The sequence below is a fragment of the Hyperoodon ampullatus genome (assembly GCF_949752795.1).
Source record: "Hyperoodon ampullatus genome assembly, chromosome: 12".
Taxonomy (NCBI): Eukaryota; Metazoa; Chordata; class Mammalia; order Artiodactyla; family Ziphiidae; genus Hyperoodon; species Hyperoodon ampullatus.
Window position 1 is genome coordinate 71,612,842 of NC_136925.1, and position 22,850 is coordinate 71,635,691.

General features: G+C 34.6%; 1 protein-coding gene across 5 annotated transcripts in view; it reads left to right on the forward strand.

Moving 5' to 3' along the window:
• The window catches only part of STXBP5 (syntaxin binding protein 5), a gene marked incomplete at its 5' end in the record, with an annotated part of 160,535 nt that overhangs the window by 88,760 nt on the left and 48,925 nt on the right, over window positions 1-22,850 (forward strand). For 4 of the 5 annotated variants that reach the window (XM_079716848.1, XM_079716849.1, XM_079716850.1 and 1 more), the window contains 9 exons: window positions 310-464; window positions 1,663-1,735; window positions 3,064-3,211; window positions 3,415-3,482; window positions 3,747-3,787; window positions 4,641-4,861; window positions 5,351-5,529; window positions 10,961-11,086; window positions 13,469-13,620. In XM_079716848.1, coding sequence (XP_079572974.1) covers window positions 310-464; window positions 1,663-1,735; window positions 3,064-3,211; window positions 3,415-3,482; window positions 3,747-3,787; window positions 4,641-4,861; window positions 5,351-5,529; window positions 10,961-11,086; window positions 13,469-13,620 — 1,163 coding nt within the window. Of the gene's footprint in view, window positions 1-309; window positions 465-1,662; window positions 1,736-3,063; window positions 3,212-3,414; window positions 3,483-3,746; window positions 3,788-4,640; window positions 4,862-5,350; window positions 5,530-10,960; window positions 11,087-13,468; window positions 13,621-14,708; window positions 14,793-22,850 lie in introns of all 5 variants that reach the window. The other variant, XM_079716847.1, reaches the window with a different exon arrangement.

A 22,850-nucleotide genomic window follows, 5' to 3' on the forward strand; every position in this document is an offset into this window, starting at 1 on the left:
TTATCAGGAGAAACCCAGAGAGAATATTTTGAAAACTGTGAAAAAAATTGGGAAAAAATTAGGGACCAAACAGGAGGTATGAGAGTCAAATGTGGTCAGTGTTCATTCTTACTGTAGGTTAATTTTCAGGAACTCACCTGGGTCTTACCTAATGCAATTTAAAAAGCTACATGTGAGTATTCAATTAAATGATGCATAAAAATGTTAAAATTTAAGATTTTATCATTTCACTAAAAAAAATTTATGATACAGCAAGAAAATAGACTCCACTATGCTATTTGTAATCCTATCTACGTATCTTATTTCTAGGGAACCTTTTATTATTTTATCAGGAGGTTTGTCATACGATACTGTAGGAAGAAGACCTTGCTTAACAGTTATGCATGGAAAAAGTACTGCAGTGCTAGAAATGGACTATTCAATTGTTGATTTCCTGACGCTGTGTGAAACACCATACCCAAATGGTAAGCTTTGTGTCTTTAAAGTTCATTCTCTATAGATATGTTATTCAGAACAAAGACCTATATGTTATCTAAGTAGTTTCCTTATCCTATTGTGCCAGTTCTTCCATGGGAGAGATGCTGCCTTCATAACTTTGTAAATTTTATTTGAGAAGTAAATTTTGTTTTTAAACTGTATCTGTTTAATATTACATATTAGTAGTAAGTGCCTTTGAAGAATAAACAAAACTGTCCACATTAAGAAACATTTAAAAATCCTCTAAATTACTAGTGTATTAGTTACGGTTCTCCAAAAAACCAGAACCAATAGGAGATTTTAGAGAGAAAAAGAGAGCAAGAATATGAATTTATTTTAAAGGAATTGTGAAAACTTACTGCAGACTGAAAATTCAGGAAAGAGTTTGATTTGCAGTCTTGAGTCTGAATTCTGAAGGCTGGAAACTCAAGCACATTTCTGAGTTGCCATCTTGAGGCAAATTGCATTTTTCAGAATACCTCCTGTCTTTGCTCTTCAGGCCTTCAACTGATTGGATGAGACCCACCCACATTATCTAGGATAATCTGCTTTACTCAGAATCTACTAATTTAAATGTTAGTCACATCTAAAAAATACCTTCACAGCAACATCTAGACTGGTGTTTGACCAGACAGCTGGGCACCATAGTAAAGACAAGTTAACACATGAAATTAACCATTACAACTGGCATGTTATTATTTCAAGAGAAATTTAGCTGGATCTTTTTTTACTTTATTTGAAGCTAATTGAGGTAGAAATATGTAATGCATTTTATAGTTAACATGCACATAGAAAATACCCAAAAAAAGAGATTATAATATTATAGTAGTACTCTAGTGGGTTCCTATGAGATCCAGTATGAGTTGTTCTTATGGGTATTAAGATTTAAATTTGGGGTTTGTTGTTCATGTCCTGCCTTGGACTTTGCAATACCATGGAAGGTACTGTGAGCTTCTTGTCTAATTCATCTTTACAGAATAAATAATTTTTTATGGGGTGTTGTATAGATTTATCTCATTTAAAGCATACTGGCCTTGCATTGTATGAAGTATAATATCAGAATGTTAAATACTTGAGAGAATGGAACAAAATAAAATAAAAACTAAGCAAGAAATGTTTGTTATCTCATTTGCTGTCCTCTCGCATATTTAAAACTATTGTTCATGCATTGTTTTCCTATTCCAGATTTTCAAGAACCATATGCTGTGGTTGTTCTACTAGAAAAGGATTTAGTACTTATAGACCTTGCACAAAATGGGTAAGAAATAAAATTTGGTGAGCAATTACTTTAGTGTGTGGTGAAAAAAAGAGTCTTTTTAGCATAGGATTGGCTGTTTCATTTCTTTGAAAATGCTACATTTATATCCATAACCTAGACCTCTGTTTAGAACTACAGATAAACATTTCTCATTACCTGCCAAATGTCTCTGTTATGTTACTCATAGAAATTTCTTGTTTAAGTCAAAATTTGTTGAATTTCTGAAATTTCATATGATTCAACTCAATACTTGGATACTCTGGGGGCACACAAAATCAGATATGTCCAAAATTCATCCCCATCACAGCTTTCCTCCAAATAAACTCTTGTAGTCTCTCCACCCATATTCACTCCTGTTGCCGTGTGTCATGAACATTGTCAGGTAATTTTACATGCAACCCCAATCTTGTTACTCTTTTCTTTAAACCACTATAGTTCTCTATTGGTTTTTTGTGTAAAAACAGTTTATCAGCCTGCTACTCTACACTGAAGGAATTAAGGGTACATTTCCAACCTGGTGCCTGTTCGCTAGAAAAACTGAATAGTGTATTAAACAAACACCACACTTCCATGTCTTTTCTTATGTAGCTCCCAACAGCTGAAACATTCCACTTGCTTCACTGCCATCAAAAATCCACATAACTTTCAAAGGCAGCTTCTTCAAGCTTTTCTTATTCTCTCTTAACCAGATATATGATATCTGATCTATAAATTCTCACCATAGCTCCTTTGCAACTTTTTGTGGTATTTCCCATATTCTGCTTGTTCGTACATGATAGTATGTTTACTTATAAATTTTTTGAATGAAAGAACATTGTATTACTTATTTGTATTTCCTGAGAGATAATCATTAAATATGGTTTTAAATGAGTTTATCCATTCAATATTTCAGTGTTTCTCAACTGGGGGCAATTTTGCCCCCCAAGAGATATTTGGCAATGTCTGTGTAGACATCTTCTGTTGTGGGGAAGGGTGCTACTGGCATCTAGTGGTAGAGGACAGGGATTCTGCTAAACATCCACAATGCTCGGGACAGTCCCCATAATAAATTATCTGATCCAAAATGGGAATAGTACTGAGATAGGGAAACCCTGAAGTGTAAGTGAACAGTATTATTTACCTTACTTTAAGGCATTCCTAAATTCCCATCAACTCAGTGTATGCTACCTGTAATAATGAATTTTTTTCTTCTTGAAAATAACAAGACCATGTGGAACAAAGGATAACTTATTATTAAATAAGTTTAAATATTTTTTAAGTTTTCATTGTTGTATTAATCATAGGTAATAATTCATTAAGTTAATATTTTTCTTTTCCTGTTGTTAAAGATATCCTATATTTGAAAATCCCTACCCTTTGAGTATACATGAATCCCCTGTTACATGTTGCGAATATTTTGCTGATTGTCCTGTGGACCTTATTCCTGCACTTTATTCTGTTGGAGCTAGACAGAAACGTCAAGGTTACAGCAAAAAGGTACTGAACATGAGTTTTAGTAATTACTGTTACATTTCAGCATTTTATATTTATCACCTTGGAGTGGTTGATCATGATACCTTTTCTAGAGAAATTAAAATCCTTTTTGAATATGAAATATGTTGTTTACTCTTGTCATAGATGTATTATGAAGATATATAGTATCCTTGGAAATTGCTTTATACAATAATCTTTTCTTATAGGAATGGCCCATTAATGGAGGCAATTGGGGCTTGGGTGCTCAGAGCTACTCAGAAATAATTATTACAGGGTAAGTAAAAGTCCATTTTCACCTAATGAATCAATAATAACTAAATATAATTAAGACTACATGAAAATTAATTGGGCAGGTTGTGCTTGCAGTAACATAATAAGAAATAAGTTATTGTATAGAACCTGCCAGTTTACCCTAAATTTTACCTTTTTTCTCATTTTGGTGACTATCTTTTTAAGTAACAATATATTTAACTTCAAAGAGAGAAATAATGTAATTTTTTTTTCTTCAACACATACTTAACTCATTTGCTTTTCACAGGCACGCTGACGGATCAGTTAAGTTCTGGGATGCTTCTGCGAGTAAGTATTCTGAATCGTGTTTGTTACATGCCCTACAATCATTGCTTTTATATAGCCTGTTTTGTAATGATTGCATAACCAACATTTAATTTGAAATTTAGAGACTATAAATTTAATACCTGATTTATCAAATATATGAGTTTAGAATTTATAATAGATAAAGACATTTTAAGGATGTTAATTAGTAAGTCAAGAATAATTTTCAGCAGAAATACCCAAGTCCTTTCTTCAGTATTTCTTCAAACCTTCTCTTCCTAACTCAGAGATAGGAAAAGTGGGAATATGTTTCAAATCAACAGAAATCTGAATAATTTTAGTTCCTGATTCTAAACTTATGTCACAAAAATTTGTGTTGTCTTTGCAAAATATATATGTTCGCTACATTAGCAATAAAGGAAAGAATGCTTTGAATGAATAATGTTTGCAATTAGAATCCAGTTAACTGAGGGTATATTATGTTTCACCATATAGAAGTGTTAGATAATATTGGTACCTTTCAGAGAGAAAATATGTAGAAAATAAATCTGCAAAGCAAAATATGTGCCTTATTATTTTTATTATATTTATGCAATTTTTTTTACAAAATCTTTTTGTTACCCTTTTTTTCAGATAATTTAAATTCATCATAATGGTGATTTTTTTTTCTTTTTAATGAATACAATGAGTACACCTTTTTTGGTCAGTGAGTACAGTGAATGCATTATGTAAAAGAGTAGTAGAGAAATGTAGATCTAGGAATAAAACTGTGGTTCAAAAAATATAGTTTATTTTCCTTACATGGTATGACTGATTAAATATTACCTGATATTTGTTCTTTTTATATTAAGATATCATATTTTATCTTTTATTTTAGTAAATCTACAAGTATTATATAAATTAAAGACGTCTAAAGTATTTGAAAAGTCAAGAAATAAAGATGACAAGCCAAACACAGACATTGTAGATGAAGATCCGTATGCCATTCAGATCATCTCCTGGTGTCCAGAAAGTCGAATGTTGTGCATAGCTGGAGTTTCAGCTCATGTCATTATTTATAGATTCAGCAAACAAGAAGTGATTACAGAAGTCATTCCGGTAGTAGTCTCTTAATTAGTTTCAATGTCAGATGTCTGACATCTTAAAGTTTTAGAATTATTTAGGAGGTTCTTTGCAGTCAGTTTTAAAACACCTCAGTATTTACATTGCCATCTATCTTCTGTGACAAAAAGTCATATTTCTTTGTATATCTTCTTACTGAACATTTAAATCTTTAAATATATTCTGTTTCATTTAAGGAAAGCTAATATAAGTATGAGCATACTCTAATTTAGTATTAACATGAGTGCCATAAATTCTAAAATCATAATGCATGTGTGCGTGTACTTGCACACATACACACGATCATTTTTAAAAAGCTGAGTCAGGAACCTTTTTTCCTTTGCTAAATCCTTACCTTTAGAAAGCTCACTAAGTTTTTCCTTTAAAAGTGTTCTTTCCACTGTAGTGTACGTGTGTGTATGTATAAACTGTAATAAAATGAACAGTAATTATTAGGAGAGGCTAAACTTTTTACTTTTACAACAGATGCTTGAAGTTCGATTGTTATATGAGATAAGTGATGTGGAATCTCCAGAGGGTGAACAGGCACCACCTTTGCCAACGCCAGTTGGGAGTGCCAATCCTCAGCCCGTTCCTCCTCAGTCTCATCCTTCTACCAGTAGCAGTTCATCTGATGGGCTTCGTGATAATGTCCCTTGTTTGAAGTAAGTTATCTAAAAATACAGGTGTTTTGGAAGTTATATTTTAATTTAGATAAATTGTAAGCATTCGTAAAGTGAAGTAAAATCTTCCTGTGATGGAGTAAATTGACATAACCACATCTCTTTTTGTATTTCGCCGCGGTTAATTCAACTCTTTTTTTCTGTGACACCAAGAGAAATATGATTGCATTCCATGATTTTACCCTTAAAGTACGAAGATTTGATCTCTAAACATACTGGTAGATGAGCACGGATCTTTCCTCTATATAAAGCTTCGTCTTCTAAATCCTTCATTGTTTTTTAGTCTGGATTTATATGTGGATCAAATGTATATTTAGGCTGCTTTCTTCCACTCTGAAAATTCAGTTTTTTCAGTCTTTAGAGATTCAGTTGTTGGGTAATCATTTTCTTGTCTTTTTCTGAATCTTCTCTAGCATCTCAGTATCATTATTTAAATGCCTATATTGTGGAAATCCAGATTTGAATACATTTTGCTTTTTTACAGGACTAAATTGGACAAAGTTTATTTTTCCTTTTTTTCTGTCCAATATATATTATTGAGTGGTTAAATTTTGTTAAGCATACTTGCCTTAAATATGGCACAGAAAGAAAAGAGGAAAGAGTTAAAATCATTGAAGGAGTTCATGAAGACTTATTAAAAGTATTAGATTTACAGAGAAGTCGGTTAGGGCAGTGACTGAAAACTGGTCGTGGAAAACGTCAGATTCAGTACAAGAGGGGGACAGAAACCAGGCTGTAGTAGGTTCAAGCTGAGGCCAGTGGCAAGAAAGACAGTTTGCATTTGTTAACAGAACCGGGCTTTATACTGTTTTGGCTTTAGATCTGCTAGAATCTTTTATTGGTGAATGGTTCAGCAGTTCCTGTGGAGAATATCCGTGTAATCAAAACTGCATTCACCCCAGAGATAAGGCAGATTGGTTTATGTGACAATCACTTGCAATATAAATCTATAGAAAAGTAGAGTTTGGTTTTTTTAAATCTGCTTTATATGTTTACATGAATTTGAGGTTGTGTGTTCTGTGCCAGTGGTTCTCAAACGGGGATGACTTTGCTCCTCAGAGTATGCTTGGCAATGTCTGCAGATATTATTTGTCACAACGAGAAGAAGGGGTGCTACTGGCATCTAGTGTGTAGAGGCCAGGGATGATGCAAAACATCCTACGGTGCGCAAGACAGTGCCCCGACAAAGAATGACCCGGTTCAGAATGTCAGTAACACCAAGGACGAGAGACTGATCTGACCTAACGAATATAAGCATTGAGGTTAAGCACCTCTCAGTACATTCTCAGAAAGGTCTCAAGTTTCTCCTCCCTCTCTCCCCCCTCCCCCTTCCCCTTCCTTTCTCTCTCAGGTATATATACACACACGTCCTTTCTGCTACAATCCGGCACATGTTTAGATAGAATGAGACTTGGTAATAAAAGAATTCTACATCTTTCCCTTTTGTTACTTACTCTGTACTACTTTACTTTAAACTTAAATTTGTAAAATTTTCGTTAATGCCATTTCTTCTGATTTTAATGTGTATTTCTCCTGCTTTTTGTCAATTTAATTTTTATAAGCATATAAAGTACAATTTGTCTTTGAGGTTTATTTTGGTAACGTATTTCTGGTAACAAGTTTGAGATTTTTGTCTAAAATCCACACATTCACTAGTGACTTTTTAAAATCATAGGCAATTTGAGTTATCTTTCTTTTTTTTAACCATTTTAATAGTTTTCAGGTTAATGCAGTTATTTATTAACTTCACACTGTTTTAGTCCACAATCTCAAAAGCCAATTTTTAAAAGTCAGAAATATAGCTAAATGGATGTGAAAATAACTAATACTTAGATGTTTTTTGTTTGTTTTTATACAAAATGTTTTTGTACATAATTGGGTTGGGGAGTTTTTTTTTTTTTTTCCTATTGAAGTCTAGTTGATTTACAATGTTGTGTTAATTTCTGTTGTATGGCAAAATGATTCAGTTATACATACATATATATGTATTCTTTTTTAAATATGTTTTTCCATTATGGTTTATCATAGGATATTGAATATAGTTCCCTGTACTATACAGTAGGACCCTGTTGTTTATCCATTCTGTATAGAAGAGCTTACATCTGCTAACCTCAGCCTCCCACTCCATCCCTCCCTGTACGTAATTGTTTTTCTGAAGAAACATTTTAAAAGCAGCTATTCAATTTACTTCTTTTACCAATAAAATGTTGGTTTTATTTAAGTATTTTAGTTGTGCTTTTGCAGGGTATTAGTCCAAACCTACAAATTATTTTGAAACTGCAAAGCCTCCAGACGTTATTTTGACATTTAAAATACATTTGTACAAATTACAGAGCTTTTTATGAAAGTCCAACCCTTTATCTTCAAAAAGTAAACAAATTAATTTGTATATATTAAAAACATTAAAATGGTAACTTGCATATAACCATTATAGACATTAAACATAACGCCCACCCAGCCCCCATTTTGTATTTTTTAAATCTAACATATTTCTTCATTTCTTGATTCGGTTTCTAATTTTTTTACCAAGTGGGGATTTTTCAGCAAGTTTGACTTATTTTTGCTTAAGAAATTTTTTGTTCCTTCATACTAAGTAAAATAAGAATTCCATGACTTCTGTGTGTCTTCATCACTTACATATTAAATGTGCCTGTACATGCACTTCTAAAATTATCCCTGAATGCCTGTTCCTGCTCTTGAGAATCTAATCTAATGTGCACATTAAATATGCCAGAGGGAGGGTAGACACTTCCTTGAACCTTATCTAATTCATACAGGGAGAAAATAGCACACTCAGACTCTATAGGCTGTGCTTATGTCAACAGAGGATGTCTCTGGTGGAGGTGAAATGCTACTCAGTCTTTATTTTTGTCTTTCAAGAGGGATGGCTGTAGCCAAGCAGTGGGTGTTTCCCTGAGGGAAATCAGAACTTCTGCATCAGCCAGTGTACTGTTCTGAGTGTATTAACTTGAAGACTTTGCACAGGCAGATGTGACCACAACTCAGTTTGTTTTAGGGGTACCCTCGGTGATTCACGTTTACTCTGAAATTTGGACAACATCCTGACCCTTGTCTTACCTAGAGTGAGTCTAGCAAGTAGGACAGTGAAAAGTCTGGTGTCATGGTGTTCTGTACTAAAAGCACCAAGTAAATGATCCAAAGGGTTCTCTGAGTTTAGTGTCAGGAGATTGAACATCGAATAGACTTGCTGCCATCCTTCCTTTATACACTCACTCCAGAGCAGAAGCCCCAAGAATTGTTGGAGTAACCAGGCTTTATATATGTTTTGCAAGAACAGTTACTGGAGAGAGTCTATGCAATCAAAAATGTCTCACTTTAAAGTAAAAGTAGATTTTTTTAATAGTAAAAGTAGTCACAAATAAATGGCTCACATTTTAAAAAATCTTTATCTTCCAAAATCACTTGAAGTTTGCAAGTATGACAAGGTATCATATCTAAGTAACTTTATTCCTTAGAAAGTCTCACATTTATAAACCCCCCTTCACTCCCTCTAACATGCTTATAACAAATTTAACCAGTATAAGTTTTGTATGAACTCACTCAGTACAAGTGAGTATAACTGTTTGCTGAATAGTTCACTTGAAGATCCTACCGTCACCTCAAAGTTAACCACATCTTCCTCTAAAACTAGCTCTTCATCTTGACATCTTTTTTCTTTCTTTTTTTTTTTATTTGGAACTTAGAATCACTGTCTTCTTTTTCTCCCCTCCTCTATCTCTAATCAGCCTCCAGCTCATTCATTCATTCAGTAAATATTGAGTACTGCCTCTGCCGGAGTATTAAAAGTAACTGCAAGGTGTCTACCTTAATGGAATTTACGAGCCCTTTTGAGAACTTACTTCATGTGTTTGAAATCTACCTCATTATTTCGCATCACAAGGATCACAGGAACTTCCGCATGGGTCTCATTGTACTTCGTCTTGCATGCCTCTACAGTTAATCTTTCCAAAATATTTCTTATAAATCTTCACTGGCTTTTAATTCTTTTTTTTTTTTTTTTTTTGCGGTACGCGGGCCTCTCACTGTTGTGGCCTCTCCCGTTGCGGAGCACAGGCTCCGGATACGCAGGCTCAGCGGCCATGGCTAACGGGCCCAGCCGCTCCGCGGCATGTGGGATCTTCCCGGACCAGGGCACGAACCCGTGTCCCCTGCATCAGCAGGCGGACTCTCAACCACTGCACCACCAGGGAAGCCCACTTTTAATTCTTTAATAATGAAAATATATTACTTTTATATAACCTGACCATTGACAAAACTCTTTCATAGGCATTCACAGTGCTGTCATACTGTGATTAGGTAATATTATTCCCAATTCTAGACAGGAAGACGACTAGTAAGGGGCAGAACCAAGACTCAAACTCTTTTTTGAAAGCCCTGAGTTCTTTCTACCAACATCAAACCTTTGCAGCTGGACCTTAAAGACCCTGTAAAGTCTGGCCCTGGCCTGTTTCACTATAGTGATTTTTTTTTTACTGTTACTACACACACCTTCCACTGTGACCAAACTTAGACACTTGTTAATTTTTGACTATGGGTTTTCCTACTTCTTTATCTTGTTGGCATATTTTTTGCAAAAGCAACATTTTAAACACTATGCAGCAGTTATTAGGGGAAGAGTCTGCAATCAAAACTATTACCAACTCGGGCTTCCCTGGTGGCGCAGTGGTTGAGAGTCCGCCTGCCGATGCAGGGGACACGGGTTCATGCCCCAGTCCGGGAAGATCCCACATGCCGCGGAGCCTGCATGTCCAGAGCCTGTGCTCCGCAACGGGAGAGGCCACAGCAGTGAGAGGCCCGTGTACCGCAAAAAAAAAACAAAAAAAAACAAAAAAAAACTACTACCAACTCAAAGTCAAAAAAGATTCTTTTTAATAGTAAAAGTGGTTATACAAGCAAAAATAAATTGCTCACATTTTTTATACTTTTTCCTTAACTCCTTATGTGTTGGGCCAGTTTTCATTTAGTTATACCATACCTTTTTCAAGTTTTAAGCGTACTTTTCTAACTTGGATTTTTTTCTCTAACTTGATTTTTTTCCTCTTAATACCTAAGTGGCTTCTTCTCTTCATTCTTCTCCCCATCCTTCCCTGTTCTTCTTTCATCCCTCTCTACCCACTTCTCCCCTTCTCCACCTTCCCTTCTCCCCTCCCGCCCCAGTTTATATGTGGAACTTATATATAATTTCTTATTTTTGTGATTTATCTAGGTGTTTCATCTCCAACTAGACTAAATGATTCTAGAGGACAGGATTCTGATTTTTACATTTTTTATATTTTACAATTTTATATATAAAGTTTTTTTATATAGTTATTTATGCATGACTTTATAATTACATAGGCTAATAAGATAATTGAAGATGGGTTAACAGGTAACATGTTTTCCTTTCTTACAGAGTTAAAAATTCTCCACTTAAACAGTCTCCAGGTTATCAGACAGAATTAGTTATTCAGTTGGTATGGGTGAGTGGAGAACCACCGCAGCAAATAACCAGTCTGGCAGTTAATTCTTCCTATGGATTGTAAGTATAATTTCTGTGTTTCTCGGTCTCTTTATCGTATTCCATGCATTTTTATATTTTTAAAAACAGAATGGATGATCTTTACTATATCACTTAAAAAGATGTTGTATCACTTTAATTTCAGACCAAACTCAGTGTTTATTTGCAACATAGTTCTCTTTTGAATAATTTACTCTGGATATGCTTATACTGCTTCCTGATTTAAAGTTAAATATCTTATGGACCAGTGAATCTATCCTCTCCTGGAAGTACTCTGAGAAATAATTTCCTTGTTAATGTTTGGTATAATGAAGGTCTAACAATATCAACCCAGAAAACTATGTTCTAAATTGATTCTATAAATGTTGAACCATAGCTGTATAATTTGTTCTTTCTCCTTCCATAGTTGTGTAAATTGTAAAGGCATAGTAATAGTTAAGTAAAGTATTCATCTATACTACAGGTGTATTTTTATTTATCAATTCATGCCTTCAAGTATATAGTGTTAGTAGTACATACTTTTTATTATAATAGGATAGATTGGTTTATTTTTTAATAAATAAATTTATTTATTTATTTATTTATTTATTTTTGGCTGTGTTGGGTCTTTTTTTTTAACATCTTTGTTGGAGTATAAATGCTTTACAATAGTGTATAATTTCTGTTGTATAACAAAGTGAATCAGCTAAACATATACATATATCCCCATTTCTCCTCCCTCTCACGTCTCCCTCCCACCCTCCCTATCCCACCCCTCTAGGTGGTCACAAAGCACTGAGCTGATCTCCCTGTGCTATGTGGCTGCTTCCCACTAGCTATCTGTTTTACATTTGGTAGTGTATATATGTCCATGCCACTCTCTCACTTTGTCCCAGCTTACCCTTCCCCCTCCCCATATCCTCAAGTCAATTCTCTAGTAGGTATGCATCTTTATTCCCGTCTTGCCCCTAGGTTCTTCTGACCATTTTCTTTTTCTTTCTTTTTTTTTTTATATTCCATATATATGTGTTAGTATACAGTATTTGTCTTTCTTTTTCTGACTTACTTCACTCTGTATGACAGTCTCTAGGTCCATTCACCTCACTCCAAATAACTCAATTTCATTCCTTTTTATGGCTGAGTAATATTCCATTGTATATATGTGCCACATCTTCTTTATCCATTCATCTGTCGATGGGCACTTAGGTTGCTTCCATGTCCTGGCTGTTGTAAATAGTAAAAATCAACATTGTGGTATAAGAGAAGCCACATGCTAACTGTTCAGTCCAGAGCTATTTATTATGTGTAGGTCGCTGTCTCCTTCCTTGATTCTAGCCCTAGGGACTCATTCATCTTTCTTCTTCCTCCTTATAGCTACTACCACCTATTCTATCTCTTGCAGTTGTGCACCCAACTAAGACTCTCTGTAGTCTGAGATAGTATTTTCTAATGTCTTTTATTTGGGCACCACCATGTAAGGACACAAACGTTCCCCTTTTTAATATTTTACTGCCCACAGCCATAAGAGAAACAAACAGGGAATAAGAAAAGGAACCAATAGAAAGTTTCAAAGGAAGTTGCAAATCAGTTGATCACAGTCCCCATTGGGCTCACAGTTGTATTTTGTTTAGCCTTTTTTTTTGTATTTTTTAAATTTGAACTAGTTGCCAAGACTATTTAATGTGAAAATCCATTTTTAGAGCTTTAATTGAAAAATTTGATTATCTGGCCCATGTCTCCATTTCTGGTCGGCAGTAGTCAGCAGGAACTGAGTTGAAGCTTCCCCTCTTTAGATGGGTTGTCCACTCTCCAGTTCACCACAGTCCTTAGTTGGCCTGTTTTACTTACTTATATAGCCCCTCTATATATTTTAGCTTTCGATTCCTGGCTTAAGGGATCTTAAAAGAATAAAATTCCTTTATTCATAGTTGCTTTATTCATAGTTGGTTTGTACTTCCCGACTCATAATTGAGAAGGTATTTGGAATAGTCCAAAGGGAGGCCTCCAAGATTTATGCTTTCTACTTTTTATTCTTGACTATAGGGATTACCAAAACTTTTCCAAAGGTGTAATCCCCTACTTCCCTAGTGGAAGGGAATGTCTTCCCCTGAGGCGTTCAAAATACCCCTAAGTCAGAAAAATAGATGTCATATTGCCTAGTGTGGAGATTTATGTCCCTGGTTAAGTTTCAACTCCTATGCCAAATTTTTTCTTTATTAATTTGTAATCATTAATATCTACAGAAGATCTGCACAGTTCCATCAGAAGGCGTATGTAACCTGTATTTGCATGGCTGTAATAGTGTTTTGTTTCAAAAGGAAGTTTCTTAAAGACCCATCATGATTTTTTAGCCCTGAAGACTGCAATATGTTTTCTTGTAGCTGTTTATCTGTGCTAAAATATTTGCTCTTTCCCTATTCCTAGGGTAGTTTTTGGCAATTGTAGTGGCATTGCAATGGTTGACTACCTCCAGAAAGCAGTACTCCTCAACCTGGGCACTATTGAATTATGCGGCTCCAGTGATCCTTATCGGAGAGAACCCCGATCTCCTCGTAAATCTCGACAACCTTCAGGAGGTAAGAAGAAAAAATCCTGAGCTTTAGGATTTCCATAAATTCTGAGTTACTTCTGTGAATATAAGTACTTCCATTAGGTAGATAGCTTGTCTGATTTCATCTGTTTGTATAAACCGTATCAGCCTTCTTTTTTGTTTTGTGTTGTTATTAGTTTATGCTTTTGTTTTTAATATTCTAGGATTTTATTTAACATTGGGAAAGAAGCACTGTTTCAGACTTCTTTAGCTAAATTATAATGACAGGAAAATTCATCCCATTATTACAGAACAAAAGTTAATTTCACAGCTCTGTCCCTTTTATTGTTTAGTATTGTGAGACCAAGTTTATTGTTTTGACTATTTAATTCAAAGGAATCATTTCCCATGTGAAAAAAAAATGTAGATGCAAAAGTGAATTTGAGCTCTATGAAATACAGCGTTCTCTGATAGCTTTGATTCAGTGCAAGCCCAGATCCATTAAGAATTCTCTCCATAGCATTCTTTTGTGTTTGCTAGGTAATTAGTCTTATTTTAAATGTTTTAATACTTATTCCTCATGGAACACATGTATAGTTAGCTGTTTATAATAGTACTCCTCACCTTTTTTTTTCCAAACTTCATGGCACACACAGAAAATGGCATTGGATCTCTGGCGTATAGGGATATATTAATGAGGCCTCTAGCAGTAAATGGCCTCTGGGCTCCAGACTCCCCAGGACCTGCCCAACTGGACCAGGGATTGAGGGAAACTACATCTGGGGCAGACTTAACCTAACCCATTTGCAGAGTGCCATTGGGAAGCTCTGATCTATACTTCCTAACTCAATCTCTCTGAATTAAAATTCTTTCTGAGATTCATTTCTCAGTTGCTTCCAGTACATTATTAGCTGATACTAAATACTTCTCATAATTCATGAGAGAAGAAAAGAAAAAGGTGATGGGATGTAGACCTTACTATCATTTTGGTGATAGTTGAATATTTTTTTCTGTTTTTGTTTGTGTGATCATTTTGTCATGTGTTATCTTCAGCAGAAATTGTTGTCCCAACCAGACCATTCTAGTATCTTTGTCTCCTTTTTTTTTCCTTCTGCTTTTCGTTGCTTCACTAAGGTATGCTGATTGTGACTTCTTGCATGTGCGGCGTTTCTAGCTTATATTCTGAATCTGTGAAACAACTCCGTTCTTCTTTTTTAAGTAAGTTATTTATTCCATGTCTGTAAAGTCATGACAGTGTATTTTGTCTATAAAATTATTTTTTCTCATTTATTTTTAAAAGAGCCTATTAAAGCATCCTATATCGAAAGCAATATACTCACTATTTAAATTCCTCTCATAATATGTATATGAAAACAGCTATTGAAATGTTTGTGTCACAATCCAGTTTCTTTATAAAGCAAAGGAACTAACATTTAGTGTCAGAAAGTTAAACATTGTCTTGATAGAGAAGTAGTAGAAGTTTTATTACTCCTGAAATTAATTAATTTCTTTTCTTGTTGGTACCTCATCATAGTGTACATAAAATTACTAGAAATTAAATACCTAAATTCATCCAAGGATAGAGACCAGTTCTACCGTGTGATTTTCAATTTTTTTTCTTGAATTCCATTGCATGCTACTTTATTCTGTAGTAAACCTTACAATATTATTCATTTTATTATTTGCTTCATTTTGTATTGAAGAGTTACATACTTAGGCACAAGAGAACTACTTGAGTTTTCATCAGTTTAAGATATTTACTTATTGTTGTTATGCTCACTTGAACAATATTTAGGATTGTTTTAAATAAAAATTAAAAGAACATTATTTTAAAACATACTTTAACATTTTAAGAATATTTGTGCCTTCTAAAATATATTATTTATATTTCAAATAAAATCAAATGTAGAATAATTGGTACTAAAATTCTTTAATTGCATTGATACAAAAATATTTTTGCTGAAGTGTATATTTTATAATATGTTCTTGAAGTGTAGCCCAAGTACTATGAAATTGTCCTTCTATCTTTTGTAATATATCAGAATGAATGGAGAGATTTTTTTTTCTACTAATAGGTGCTAATATATTTTCTTAAAGAATAAGATGGCACTCAAATTATTTTATAAGATAAAATGTTACTGTTTAAGTTTAAATATTTTATAGCTGTATAAAATATCTACAGTATTTTCATAATAAAAATTATGAAACTGTCACAGGGACAGGTAGTGATATAGTATTTCAACTACCTATATATATATATATCTGTTGATAGTCTTAATTCTGTTAAAAGTGAAACGTGATAATATACATCTTGGTTTGCTGGCCACTTTTTCACTCAGTGAAGGACACAAAAAGGAAATTTCTATTCAGAATATAATATCTAATTAATGATGTGAAAGTAATAGACACATGAGAAACAGTGCTTACTTAAGCTTGGAAATAGATAAATATAGAATTTAATAAAGAAGGAAATTAGATGCACAAAGCTGTATCTAGACTTTAGGAAAGATATTTTCAAAAGTTATAGAGAGGAGGCTCTAAAAATGAAGTTTTGGGCTCTACAATTGCAGTTAGTCAAGTCGTCAATATTTTCGATAAGACAGTAAAAGAGAAATAGCCCAGTAGTACTAGTTGACATTTCTGTCTTTGTGTTTCTTATAAGAAATGAAAGAGACTATATAAGAAATAAGGGATACAGTCAAGGATGGATAAAAATGTTGCATAGATCAGTAAGTACTGTGTTGAATTAAGGCTGAATTCCCTAAATGAGAAATATAGCAAAATGTTTGGTTACAGTGAAAATATAGTTAAGGAAGGATGAGGACACCACTTTAAGGATGATTTGCAATGATAGTTGAAAAATAGAGTATAGAACTAAATCACTTTGTTTCTCAACTCTCCATTAAGAATGATTTTTCTCTCTGGAAATTATGAAAAATAATAAAGAGAAATTAAAGTTTATGCCACATTATGCAAATAAGGCAAACCAAGCAATAATGGAAAGATATCAAGAGAATTTGAAAAGAAAATTTGTAAATGGTACCCCCAATTGATGAAGGTCAAATATTTTACAAATCAGTAAATTTGATTTACAAGTCAGTCAGAATTCTAGAATGATTTGCTAAGTAGTTGATGCCTCACATGCATATTGAAAATAGAGATAATAGTAGAAGTCAACAGGACTTCACTAAAAGTAAGTTGTTCCAAAATCAGCATCTGGTAGCTACATTGATAGTTCATGGCATCCTGTTGACAAAGTATTTCCTGAAGTTAATTGGGTATTTGATAAAGAATTCCATGATACTTTTGTGAACCAGACAGGTGGAAGTGACCTAAATACCTAGTTCAATTTGTTGGTTGCAAGATTACATCCGGAGTCAGCAAACTACAGTCTGCAGGCCAAATCTGGCCCATGGCCCACTGCCATTTTTTGAAATATAGTTTGATTAGAGCAGCACCATGCTAATTCGCTTAGGTGTTATCTATGGCTGCTTTTGTGCTTCAATATTAGAGGTGAGTAGTTGTGACAAATTGGCCCCAAAACCCAATCTGGACCTTCACAGAAAACATTTGCCAACTCCTGGATTAAAGCATGGTACCTAGTGGGTCGGTTTGTGGCCTGATACTAATTTGATGTAGTGTGCCTCAGTTAGTGGATATGTAATACTGAATAACATATGATTATGCTTTGTTGAACATTTTAAATTGTTAAACTTCCTGTTTAAACAATTGAAAGAAAAGGTGTGCTTATATTTGCTGTTTAAAGGATAACTAATACATTTGATGGCAGAATAAAAACCCCAAAGGTCATTATAGGTAGAAATCATAAGCTTAAACCAGGGAAATGAAGTTTATCAGCAATAAATGTTAAGTCCTGTGTTTAGATTAGAAAGATAATTACATGTATACAGAACAAAGAACTGGCTCAAGCAGTGCATGTGAACATGCTTGGAGGTTTTGTTAGTTTAGGCAGATTTGTGTTAAATCTCAGCCCTCTTTTCATGTGTGTTATATTAGAGAAGATGCTACTCTGAGGCTCAGAGTCCTCAAAATCGGGGTGATCACCTCATAAAGTTAGTGTAGTTATTAAGTGAAAGGGCATATGTAATGTGCCTCATCTTGTGACTGGAATATTGTTGGCGTTCAAGTGGTTGTTCTGTTACCACAACTTAAGGTATGCCAATAATATGACATAACTGCTGAATATACTAGTGTGAGAGATACAGAAGACTTTAAGTTATCCATTTATATTGTATTTCTTCCTCTTTTTAAAGCAGGCTGTAGAGAAAACAATTTTGGGCCCAAATGTACTCAAGAACTTCTGGCCAGTAAAATATCTATTACAATGACAATGAAATTGACTGCCTCTAGATGTAATAGGTGTTTGTCACTGAATAAGATACCTGAAACACTCAGTGCCTCAGTTTCTTCTTCTGTAAAATGAGGATAATACTGTCTACCTCACTGGCTTCAGTGAGAGTTAAATGTGTCAAGAACTTTGTAACTGTCGTTTATTAGCAGCTAGCTAACTGGGTTGGGATACATTTGGGCAAAACCTAGATAACTGTATTGCTAGGAATATTGCTTGAAGGGAATCTGGCAGCAACAGAGAAAATGGATTAGATTATATGCTATGAAATCCTTTCATATATATTCATTCAATTATTCAACAAATATTTATTGAGCACCTACCATGTGCTATGCACTGTTACAGGTAACAAAACAGACAAAAATCTCTGTCCTCATAGAACTCACATTATACTGGAAAAGACAGAAGTTTTAAAAGATAGGTAATGTACAGTAAGTTGCATAATAGTGCCAAAGGGAAAAATAATTAAATGAGGGGCATTTGAAAAATCAGTGACAAGGGTGTTACATTCTAAATAAAATATCTTGAGCAAAGATTTAAAGGAGACAGCTGTTTTCCATGAGGATGTCTGTAGAGAGGACATTTCAAGCAGAGAAGAGCAAGTACAGTGGCTCAGAAGCAGTGTAACTGGTGAGTTCAAAGTTACAGTGAACGGTAAGTGTGGCTGAAGTAGGGAGAGTAAGGGAGATGGGGAAGTACGTAGAAGGAGAGGAAATAAAGTCAGAGAGGATACACCATAGTCACATAATATATACCACAGTCATATACCATAGGATCATATGCATCAACCAGTCATGTGGAGCTGGACTTCGGCTTTTACCCTGAGTCAGATGGAAGGCACGGAAGGGGTTTTTATCTCATTCAGTAATTTAATATCTAAATTAAATGATCACTATCACACTCTTTAATTTAGCTTCTTAAATGTTTCTTCCTAGGCTATTTTAAGACTGGGAATTACATCTCATACTACATTTTTATAGAGTTTAGTAGCAGTTGACAAAATACCAAAGGCTTTAAATTTCAGAATTTACTTAGTACCAGGCTCATTGTAATACTGGACTATATAATCACTGCTATTTATTTATTCACTTAATTGAGGTATGATTGACATGTAATGTTATATTAGTCTCAGGTATACAATATGATGATTTGATATTTGTATACAGTGCAGAATGATTGCCACAGTAAGTCTAGTTAACAACCATCACCTTATGTAGTTTAAAAAAATTTTTTTCTTGTGATAAGAACTTTTAAGATCTACTCTCTTAGCAACTTTCAAATATGCAATACAGTGTTATTAACTGTGGTCATCATGGTATTCATTACATCTGCATAGCTTATTTATTTTATAACTGGATGTTTCGACCTTTTGACCCCCTTCACCCATTTCTCCTCCCATCCCCTGCCACCTCTGGCAACCATCTATCTTGTTAGATTCCACATATAAGTGAGATTATATGGCATTTGTCTTTCTCTGCCTGACTTACTTCACTTAGCATAATGCCCTCAAGGTCCATCCACATTGTCACAAATGGCAAAATTTCATTCATTTTTATGGCCGAATAATATTCCATTGTATATGTATAACTCATTTTTTCATCTGTGCATCCACCGGTGGACACTTAGATTGTTTCTATATATCACTACTGTTTAAACACCTACTATCTTAGTGTTTTATCAAGAAAAAGTTTATTTATATATACAGATATTTTGTCAGAGATTAATAAATGCATACCTGTAATTACATCTGTCATTTTAGAACTGTAAAGACTAGTTTTTTTTCCCAAAATCTTTAGTGTGATGAAAGTTAAAAAGAAAAAAACAAAAACAAAAACTACTTGTTGTCATTCAAAAGCTTCCTATCCAATGAAGACAAATAATATATAGTTCAAAATAGAAAACACTCCTCATAAACCCAATTCAGTACTCAGTGTTCTCTAAATATTACTGTAAGAGCTTTCTTAGGGACTGTAGAGGTTGTGACGTCATGAATTTTACCAGAGGAATAGAAAAGCAGATACTGGTCCTATGTGCACATATGTTGTTATCATACCTGACAACTTCTGAGGCCTAGTCATTCAGCCTCTTGTCTGTTGCCCAGCTATCCCAAGCTCCTGGTGTGTGTTTATTTGTAATTTTTAAATACTTTGGAAGAATTCTTTTCATTTCAATCTCCAAGCAAATTAATTTCCATATTTTTTACTTTGCATTTTGCCATGTCTTATAGATTTTGTCTATAGCGTAAAATACCTTGCTAGGATTTCTCCTGAGAATTGAGGCCATCCTATAAGATAGATTAGTTTTATATGATTCATATATATCTGCAAAAAGAAAGTATTTCTTTAGAGCTCTTTTAAAAATGTGATAGTATAGTTTTTAAGAGTTATAGCCCTAGAAGATAAGTAATGTGCAGTACAGGCATACCTCGGAGATATTGCAGGTTCAGTTTCAGACCACCACATTAAAGCAAATGTGGCAGTAGAGCGAGTCACATGTAATTTTTGGTTTTCCAGTGCATATAAAAGTTATGTTTACACTATACTGTAGTCTGTTAAGTGTGCAGTAGCATTATGTCTAAAAAAACACAATGTACAGAACTTGATTTTAAAATACTTCATTGCTAAAAAATCTAACAAACCATTATCTGAGCTTTTAGCAGGTCATAACCTTTCTGCTGGTGGAGGGTCTTGCCTCAGTGTCGAAGGCTGCTGACTGGTCAGGGAGGTGGCTGCCGAAGGCTGGGGTGGGTATGGTAACTTCTTAAAATAAGACAACAGTGACGTGTGCTGCATCGATTGGCTCTTCCTTTCACGATTTTACTCACAATTGAACCCTCTCAAACCCTGCCGCTACTTTATCAACTAAGTTTATGTAATATTCTAAATGCTTTGTTCTCATTTCAACAATCTTCCCAGCATCTTCACCAGGGGTAGATTTCATCTCAAGAGACCAGTTTCTTTGTTCATCCATAAGAAGCAGCTCCTCATCTGTTAAAGCTTTATCATGAGATTGTAGCAATTCGGTCCCATCTTCGGACTCCCTTTCTAATTCTAGTTCTCATGCTGTTTCCACCACATCTGCAGTTACCTCCACTAAAGTCTTGAACTTCTCAAAGTCAAACATGAGGGTTGGAATCAACTTCTTCCAAATCCCTGTTAATGTTGATATTTCAACCTCTTCCCATGAAATCACAAATGTTCTTAATGGTATCTAGAATGGTGAATCCTTTCCATATGGTTTTCAATTGACTTTGCTCAGATCCATCAGAAGAATCGCTATCTATGGCAGCTATAGCCTTACAAAATGACAGAAATATATTATATGTAATATATATATATATAATATATAATATTATTTAAGAAATATAATAAGATGCGAAAGTTGAAATTACTCCTTGATCCATGAGCTGCAGAACAGATGTTGTGTTGGCAGCCATGAAGGCAACATTAATCTCATAGTACATTTCCATCAGAGCTTTTGGGTAACCAGGTACATTGTCAATAAGCAGTAATATTTTGAAAGGAACCTTTTTTTCTGAACAGTAGGTCTCAACAGTGGGCTTAAAAGATTTAATAAACCATGTTATAAACAGAAGTATTGTCATCCAGGCTTTGTTGTTCCATGTATAGAGCATAGGCAGAGTAGATTTAACATAATTCTTAAGGTCCCTAGGATTCTTCAGAATGGTAAGTGAGCATTGGCTTCAATTTCATGTCACCAGCTGCATAACCCCTAACAAGAGAGTCATCCTGTCCTTTGAAGCTTTGAAGCCAGGCATTAACTTCTCCTCTCTAGCTATGCACGTCCTAGATGGCATCTTCCAACAGAAGGCTGTTTCAGCTACATTGAAAATCTATTGTCTGGTATAGCCACCCTCATTAATTATCTTACTAGATCTTCTGGATAACTTGCTGCAGCTTCTACATCAGCCCTTGCTGCTTCACTCTGCCCTTTTATGTCATGGAGAGGGCTTCTTTCCTTAAACGTCATGAACCAACCTCTGCCAGCTTCAAACTTTTCTGCAGCTTCCCCACCTCTCTCAGTCTTCATAGAATTGAAGAGAGTTAGGGCCTTCCTCTGGATTAGGTTTTGGATTAAGGGAATGTGGTGGCTGATTTGATCTTCTATCCAAACCACTGAAACTTTCTCCATATCAACATTAAGGCTGTTTCACTTTATCATGCATGTGTTCACTGGCGTAGCACTTCTAACTTCCTTCAAGAACTTTTCCTTTACAGTCACAACTTGGCTAACTATTTGGCTCAAGAGGCCTAGCTTTGAGCCTGTCTGGGCTTTTGACATGCCTTCCTCACCAAGCTTAATTATTTCTCATTTTGGATTTAAAGAGAAAGGAGAGCGACTGACTGACTCTTCCTTTCACTTGAACACTTAGAGGTCACTGTAGGGTTATTAACTGATGTACTTTCAATATTGTGTCTCAGGGAATAGGGAGGCCTGAGGAGAGGGAGAGGAATGGGGGAAGGGCGGCTCAGTGGAGCAGTCAGAACACACACATTTGTCAACTGAGTTTGCTGAGTTGCTCATGAACCATGAGCGTGGTTCATGGTGCCCCAAAACAATTAAAATAGTAACATCAAAGATCACCGATCACAGATCACCATAACAAATGTAATATTTCAGACTTTTTTATTATTATTATGAGAATTACTGAGATGTGACATAGAGACACGAAGTGAGCAAACGCTGTTGAAAACAATGGTGCTTGTAGGCTTTCTCAGTGCACAGCCTTCAATTTGTAAAAAAAAATGCAATACAAGCAAAGTGAAAAGTGCGGTAAAACAAGGTATTCTTGTATTTTAAATATTTCAAACTTGGAAGTACACAATATTTTTTTAATTATTATTCACTGATATTTAAGGGAGGTACTTGAGATATACTTAGGGGAA